Source organism: Telmatherina bonti, assembly GCF_933228915.1.
Source record: "Telmatherina bonti genome assembly, chromosome: 16".
Lineage (NCBI taxonomy): Eukaryota > Metazoa > Chordata > Actinopteri > Atheriniformes > Telmatherinidae > Telmatherina > Telmatherina bonti.
Genome location: NC_136614.1, coordinates 12,748,412 through 12,756,974, shown reverse-complemented (window position 1 = coordinate 12,756,974; position 8,563 = coordinate 12,748,412). Strand labels below are relative to the sequence as shown.

The window sequence follows — 8,563 nt, the reverse complement described above, 5'->3', positions numbered from 1 at the left end:
CCCGGGTTCAATCCCCGGCATCTCCAGTAGTTTTTGCTTTGTGATGATGATTTTGCTTCCTACGTCTTGCGCCAGTGCGCCACTCTGTTACGCGACCTATAGGTGATACCAAAGACTTCTGAGCATTTTGGATCACACTTAAACAACCTAGACAATGTCACAACCATTAGATTAATGTAAAAATCTCAAAAACAAAGCAACCAAACAGCGCACACGCGATGTTACATTTTCCCGCAGTTTTAAACGCACCACTCGTCCCCGCCCTCAGCGGTAACTAAGGAGATCACCGTTATGTTTACTACAAAGATGTCCACCTTGCTAGCTGCTAGCTTGCAGCTGGTCAGAAAACTGAGCAAACTCTAAACATTTCACCACCGATAACGCTTTTTTGAGCTTCCTTTTAAATTCTGAAAATGCAGTTGAAGCATCTTAAGACACTTTTAACCCCCCAGGTAAGTTTGCTGCTTGGTTATCTGGACGACGGCTAACACTAAAAAGAAAGAGAAGAGAAAAAGTGTAACTAGATTGAACAAAATCCGCCTATTTGCAAACATAGCTTGACGCTTTAACATGTAATTATTTCTATTAATTCACGTTAAACTAGAGGATAAATAGATAACTTTAATTTTTAAATGATTGCTAATAGTTGTAAGGTCATTTCAATTTAGCCACTAAGTTGAGCTAACTACGATATCTTTCACAACTAACTCATGGTTAAAATGGTATTCTTGCAGTGTGTGGACATATTACATAAGTTTTATCCCATAAAAGCGTAAAATCAGGCATTTAACTGTCCAGAAACAGTGGTTGGCCAAATGCAGTGCAAGTCGGAGATCTACAATCTGTTTTAATGTTTCATTTGTCTCCATAGGAGGGTGCTGCTAAAGTGACATGCATGGCTTGGGCTCCAAACAACAGCAAGTTTGCTGTTTGCACAGTGGACAGAGTGGTGCTGCTCTATGATGAGCAGGGAGAAAGGAGGGACAAATTCTCCACCAAACCCCTGGACTCAAAGGTAACAGACAGATCGTGTTATCTGATGTAACTCAGCCCCAAAATATTGTAGAAGAAAAAAAAGAAGCATTGTATTAGACCAATGTTTTTCAACCACTTTGCCGTGGCACACTAGTGTGCCGTGGGAGATCATCAGTTGTGCCATAAGATATGATCCAGTTTCACCTAACTGGTCTGAAAAGCAGCTCTGTGTTCATTTAACAGGCCTCGACCCAGGTGAAAGAACATAAAATTCCTTTTTCTTGTGTTCATCGAATTTCTTTTCAAGACACTTTGACAAGATGGACTTTATATTAATAATATAGGCTTTAGAAAATTGTTTGTGGTGTGCTTTGAGATTTTTCCAGTGGGAAAAAGTGTACCTTGGCTCAAAAAAGGTTGAAAAACACTGCATTAGACCGACACATGATTTTTGAAATCGGCACTACACTGGAATCTGCTTTGGGTATTTTAGATGCAATGAGTGATTTAGTTAAGAATTTTGTCTAAAATTACCTAGGAAATTGTTGCATGGGCTCAGGAACACTTTTAACAACTGATATGTTGTTTCTGTTAAAGGCACCTCCACTAATCAGATACACATTTGTTGACTAAACTGAACCAGATTAAATGATTTCCACACTCTTTAGCACATTAATTGTGCTGGATTAAACTTAATTTTAAAGAAAATTTTCTGATACTGTGTGAAATGGAATTAAAGCAGAATTCAATGATTTACACATCCAATCAGCCCATGTTTAATTCCTCGACTCTCTAGGAAATTGTTTCATGGGCTCAGGAACACTGTTAACAACTGATATGTTGTTTCTGTTCTGTTAGGGATTAAATATGGGTCTGAGATTTGCAAATCATTGCATTCTTCTTTTATTTACATCTTATGCAACATCTGAACTTTTTGGGAAATGGAGTTCTGGTTGGAAAATCACAAGCATGCAGGGTGTCTGTTAACAACCTGCCTGGTCAGCTGGGAACTTTAATACTTCTGTTATAAACCAAATTATGTTGACCTCTCTCCTCTGCTGTAGTTGTTATTACTCATGTTGCATAGTGGGTTTTCTGTCGTGACATGTGAACGACATTTTTCAGTACGGAAAACAGAGCTACGTGGTCAATGACCTGGTCTTCTCCCCGGACTCCACCAAGATCGCCATTGGCCAGTCTGATAACATCATCTTTGTCTACAGAATCGGGGAGGACTGGTATTATCCTTTATTTCTGTTCATTTTCACCAACTGAAGTTAAATTTTCAACTGCAGTTTCATGCATCTGAACAGATTTAAATCTGTTTTGTTCTCTCTGACAGGGGGGACAAGAAAGCCATTTGCAACAAATTTGTCCAGACGGTGAGTAAAGAAGTTTCCTTTACTGACAGTGAGCAGCTCCCTGAAAAGGAAGAAGCAAGTAAATCTAGTAAGTTAGAGTTTTGGTGGGAATTATGAAGGTCAGACAAATAATATATTTTACCTTGGTTTTACCTTTCTTGTTGTAACAACAAGCACAACTTTATACAAATGATAACTTTTTGACATTTGAAGATATTTTCCATCACATTCAGACGACTTATTCATTCCTAACTAACTGTTGGAAACTTACAAGTAGTTAAAACTCTACTGGGGTCATCAACACCTCTTCGAGGCCCATTCAGTGTTGACGTATGGTGACGTGAGTCAAAGGGGGCTAATGGTAAGCAAACCATCCGGTCAGAGATGCCAAGGCTGCATTATATATAGCTGACAGGTGATTCCAAAGGCCACCACCTCTGTTTTTTTTCCAGGTTGACACAGATGGCTTTTTTTTCAGTTCTCTTTCAAGCCATCTGTCTTCTCTGTCCAAAATGTTGCTATGGTTGTCTTTAAAGGAGGTCTGTGACGCTTGAGATGCAGGTGGACTGCCTAGTCTTGACCTGAAAAGTTTGCGCTCTCGTTTCGAGCCATGTGATTGTTTAGTTTCCCCTTTTTTGAAGGTCTTTGCATCCTTCCTGCACCGAACTGCATTTACAGTATTGCTCAGCTTGTATGTAGATGCTCAATCTTTAGTTCGAAGCGGCGTTTGTTTGAGTTGCGTTGTATTTTAAGAGTGCCATGTTGTTGTGCTTGGTTAAAACAGACCAGACTATCCAGCCACAGACAGGATCTGTTGCAGAGGTTTTTATTATATTCTTTTCATTCTATATAATATAATATTCTTAATATTCTTTTCATTCTTTTATATCGTATAAATCCAGAAAATAGTGATCAGTTTTAAATGGCATGACTGCAGCCAAGTCTTAAAATGAAAAACAATACAAGATGAGCATTTTATAACATATATGCCATATTGTTATTAATTAAACATAAATTATGGCACCCAAGTCCTACTTCTTGTGTGCACTTGATTATTTAATCATCAAGGAGATAAGGTACCTCCATGACAGTAGAGGTTTTTGTAATTTAACTATATTTGTTTGTTTGTTTACCTGCCCGGGGACCTCACACGAGCTAAGTCTGGTACAGGGCATCATTTCTACTTTAAGCTCAATGCTTTTGGTGCATTGTCCCTGACAAAGGAAAATAAATAAACAAGTATCAGTTTCAGCAGCGTTAACCTGATGGTGTTACCTCTCCGTCTGTGTTGCAGAGTGCCGTGACTTGCCTGCTTTGGCCTGCAGAGAATGCCATTGTTTTCGGGTTAGTCGATGGCAAGGTGAGTCAGAAACACACGTCTTCGTCTTTATTTGTAATTTACTGCATGTACACTTTGCTCTGATGCCACATCAGTAGAAATACAGGCTTTTGGCGTGGAATGGTTGGGTCATTTTAGTAAGAAGTGAAGTAATGTTTGCACAGAGGGTTTAAATTTTCCCAAGTACAAAAGAAACAAATAAAAATGAGTCTGATTAGGAGCAAATAAATCCATAAGTTTTATTGCTTTGACAGGTTCGGCTTGCCAACACCCAGACAAATAAATCTTCCACCATTTACGCCACTGAGTCCTTCGTCGTCTCGCTGGCATCCAAGTAAATACTATATTTACCATATTTCTCTATATTTATAAATATTAAATACTCAACTTTTCACCAGTTTTTAAGTTTAGTGGTTCCATTTATGGTCCTTTGTGAAATTTCTGCGTTCTGGCAGTGTTTCTGGTAAAGGCATCCTGTCTGGCCACGCCGACGGGACCATTGTGCGCTACTTCTTCGACAGTGAAGGCTCAGGAGAGTCACAGGTCAGTCATCTTTTTTTGTTCCTATTTCCTCCATGCCTGTCTCTCATCTGTACCATAAAACTTCCATCTGTCATGTCGTGTTTCAGGGTAAGCTGCTGATGCACCCGTGCCCTCCTTATGCTATGGCCTGGGGTGCTAACAGCATCATGGTGGGTGGCTGCGATAAGAAGGTGGTGGCGTACGGCAGGGAGGGTCACATCTTGCAGAACTTCGACTACAGCCGTGACCAAACGGAGAGGGAGTTCACCGTGGCCGTCACCAGCCCCAGCGGGCAGTCGGTGGTGTTTGGCAGCTTTGACCGGTCAGCGTCTGGCGGTCCTTCAGTCATGACACAGATTAACTGTCTGTGTGGTGTTAATTATGCGCTCAAGGGCGCATTTAGGGAAGCAGCTGGAGGTGATGAGTTGTCTCTCTTCCGTGTCTGTGTCCAGGTTGCGGGTGTTTAACTGGGCTCCGAGGAGAGGTGTGTGGGATGAAGCCAAACCTAAAGAGATAGCTAACCTTTACACCATCACCAGCTTGGCCTGGAAGAAAGACGGATCACGCCTTTGTGCCGTAACTACTTTCTCCATTTCAGTGTAAACTTGCTGAGTATTGCATGAGTTTACATTTTCAGGTGGTTTGCTCTGTGTGTCTACAGGGAACGCTGTGTGGAGGAGTGGAGCTGTTTGACTGCTGCTTGAGGAGAGCCATCTATAAGAACAAGTTTGAGATGACCTACGTCGGCTTGAGTCAGGTAGAAATGGTCAACGCATTGAAAGCACTGCAAAAACTGAAATCTAAGATTAAACATCTGAAATTGAGTACACATATGTTTATTTTTTTTTAAAGGTAAGATAATTCTTAGTTTTTATGCCAGAGAATTCCTCTTGTTTTAAGCCAAATTTTCTTGTTCTGTTGGCAGATAATTTATCTTATTTTAAAGGTGGCGTATGTAAGATTTTCAATATTTTCAAAATAAATTAATTAAAAAAATAACTACAATCATAATTAGATAGTTTTTTTTTTAAACATGTAGGTTCCAGTCTGTCCATATTTGATGTGTTATTAAATTACAAGTTTAATTAATGACAAAGACCCTTCATAAATGTTTGCCTACCAGTAAAAAAAAAAAAGTGCTTTTTGTCATTTGTCATTAATTAAACTTGTAATTTAATAACGCATCAAATATGGACAGACTGGAACATACATATTCAAAAAAACTATCTAGTTATGATTGTAGTTATTTTATTAGTTAATTTATTCTGAAAATATAGAAAATCTTACATACTCCACCTTTATGCAACATTTACCTAATTTTTGTATATTTTTTTCTTGTTTTTTAATGCTGAGTTTTTGCAGTGAGAAAAATGAAAATCTAAGACATGTTGCAGCTATAAAACCACATGATTGTAATCTGACAAATAAAAGTAAAAAAAAAAAAAAAGTAAAATAATCAGTTTTGTTCTCTGCCGTCCTGCTGTTGCCAATTATCAGATGATTGGAAACTTAAAATCACCCCGTTGAAAGCAATGATTCATATCTAATGAATTTCTCTGCAGCAAACAGCAAACACCTCAGATTGATGATTAAAAGAGACAAAAGCAATTAAAGCTCTGAAAATGATCATCCAGCCTTTTGTTTATCTGCTTTGTACTCTTCAATACTAACTGATAAGCTAAATGTGCCAGAAAATAAAATTTGAATGTAGTCCTTTTAATTATTCTTTAAAATAAAATTTGTTTGAAACTGGAGCACAAGTAAGGATTTTTTATATGATGCGTAATTATATTTTCCAGTCAGTTCAGTCATCAGTTAACACGGCATATCTTGAGGATCATGTATGTTCAGTCGAGTGCGATAGCTGTTTAAAAACAGACAGGAGAAATCATCTTTATGTTTGCCGTGCAGAAAGTAGCTACGAAGAACCAGGTTCTGTATGTTTCTGTTTCCTGGAAGCACCAGACCTGGTTTAATTTAAATACATGGAAAAATAATAGTTGTCTCGTCTTGTAGGTGATCGTGAGGAACCTCTCCACAGGAACGCGAGTGGTGTTGAAGTCCCACTATGGTTATGAGGTAGAAGAAGTCAAAATCATGGGAAAAGATCGCTACCTGGTGGCTCACACCTCAGACACTCTTCTGCTGGGTGACCTGTTGACAAATAGATTAAGCGAGGTAACACTGAAGGTGTAACTGTGTTGTTTGCAGACTTTTGCTCTGACTCTTGTATCAGAATGTCGGTTCAGCTTCCTTCCTCCTCTCTCAGGTACCTTGGCCTGGTTCTGGAGGAAATGAGAAGTTTTTCTTCGAGAATGAATCGGTAAGACTACTCACTCGAGTTGTTTTAGAAAAGTCTTCCTCTGTGGTTATATTTAAGGAGCTGATATTTTGTGTCTGCAGACTCTCTTGTACTTACTGCAGTTTTTTTTATACTTTCAGGTGTGCATGATATTTAATGCTGGGGAGCTGAGCCTGGTGGAGTACGGCAGCGGCATCCTGGGGTCTGTCAGGACAGAGTTTATGAATCCCCACCTAATCAGGTAGGTACAGTATTACTCATAACATACATCATAGCGAGAATTTAATCATTTTTTTGGCTATCAAGCCATTTTTATCTGTTTTTACAATCGTCCTGACAACAGATGGACATGGTGTCATTTAGCTTTTGTTTACCAGCAAATAGAAGCTCTTTAGATTCAAAAAGAGGCTACACTAAGATAGGCAGCAGCATGGGTCAATAGAAGTAACACAACAATACAAACACAGTCAACAAAATAACAGAAATTAATGTATATATTAATATTATATAGAAAATATTGCAGTGAAAGCAGAACTAATGACTTGCATCCTGTCTCTTTTCAGGGCTCTCTCCAGTCTGTAAAAGTCTATCTGTTGTTGACTTTTGTCTTTATCTCATTTACTGTCTTTTTTTGTCTTTATTTAGTTAACAATGAGCCATAGTGGCTGTTTAAAACAACCAGTGTGTTGATAATCAGTTCCTGGCGTGTGATGCAGTGCTATAAGACAAAACGCAGCACTCTCATGGTCGTAACACCAACAAGAATGTGAAAATACGTTACTGAGCCATTAAAACAAGTTAGAAGATGAGCTTTTAGGTTGGAAATTTGTGTCATATTGCCTCGAAAGGCTAAAAACGTATTATTCTGCAACATGCTTAGAAGTAGCTTGAACTGGTTTAGTGAAACCAGTTTGTTCCTCAAGATTAAGGTGGTTTTCACACCGGATTCCAAGCAGAAAGAGCAGCAGAAAAATTAACTTGCATTTTTAAGATGTAGGTATTTAAATAAGTTTGTAAATGTTTAAGTAAACAAGCAGACTTATCAGACCATCTAATCTGAGCACAAAATATGCAGAGGAGTGGGAAGAACATTAATGTTAATATCATTGTTAATATGACCTTATAACATGATATATGAAACTAGAATATGATATCATTTTTTATCAACTTTATATCAAATTTATTAATATTCATGAATGTAATTTATTAATAGACTGTGTCTGACGCATGTTGCATGATTCAGACATGCATGTAAAATCCAAAACTGATTTATAACCCTAATATAAGTCTTCTCTCTCAGTATGCTGGTTTACCAGTGACACCAAGGCTCCTTTCCTGTGGAACCAGTAAGCAATGTCATCCCAAAACGATGACAAATATGCTGAGAGAAATATGAGGTTTATTAAATTTATTTGAATGTTTTTGTTCACTCAAATTGTCATAATTTTACTTTCACTTTTAGTGTTGTGAAGAATGTTTTGCTTGACAAGTTGTTTTTTGTTGTTTTATGTCTTTTGTATAGAACTTTAAGAGGCATTCTGATGCAGTATAAGTGACGTTGATTTGATGTGAAATAAATGTTTTAGCAATCAATCTACTTGTAGCCTCAAAGTAGATACAAGATAAGACTCTATTATATCAGCACTGTGTTTGTACAAACAGAATAGAATATTTCATTCATTTTCCTAACCGCTTAGTCCGATGAAGGGTTGCTGGGAAGCTGGAGCCTATCCCAGCTGTCTATTGGTAAAAGGCGGGGTACACCCAGGACAGCTCGCCAGTCCATCGCAGGGCTGAATGGAATATTTAATCATGTTAATAAAATGTGTTACTCCAGATCTGTCCATTAGATGGCAGTACAGTTTTGTAGAAATCCCAGTTTCCATGGCAGAAAGGATTGCTTCTAATCAGCAGAGTGTCCATGTTAATGTATTCAAAGCTGTCAGCAAAGCCAGGGCTGACAGTCCGTGAGTGACTGACGTGGCTGTTTGGCCAAGCAGCTTTCACAATCTGCTGACTGCTGTTGGCATGTGGCAGGACTCCGTCAAATAAAAACATCCTGAG

The 8,563-nt window shown here is 38.4% G+C and overlaps 1 protein-coding gene across 1 annotated transcript in view; it reads left to right on the top strand.

The window, feature by feature from the left end:
• The first annotated feature begins 317 nt into the window (after positions 1–317).
• Positions 318–8,563, top strand: part of ift172 (intraflagellar transport 172) — a 54,962-nt gene continuing 46,716 nt past the window's right edge. Inside the window, exons 1-13 of the mRNA XM_079255261.1 lie at positions 318–452; positions 872–1,015; positions 2,101–2,213; positions 2,318–2,357; positions 3,631–3,696; positions 3,930–4,009; positions 4,131–4,218; positions 4,305–4,519; positions 4,650–4,773; positions 4,859–4,954; positions 6,214–6,375; positions 6,467–6,520; positions 6,640–6,740. Coding sequence (XP_079111387.1) covers positions 414–452; positions 872–1,015; positions 2,101–2,213; positions 2,318–2,357; positions 3,631–3,696; positions 3,930–4,009; positions 4,131–4,218; positions 4,305–4,519; positions 4,650–4,773; positions 4,859–4,954; positions 6,214–6,375; positions 6,467–6,520; positions 6,640–6,740 — 1,322 coding nt within the window. The 5' untranslated portion in view covers positions 318–413. The remainder of the gene's footprint in view (positions 453–871; positions 1,016–2,100; positions 2,214–2,317; positions 2,358–3,630; positions 3,697–3,929; positions 4,010–4,130; positions 4,219–4,304; positions 4,520–4,649; positions 4,774–4,858; positions 4,955–6,213; positions 6,376–6,466; positions 6,521–6,639; positions 6,741–8,563) is intronic.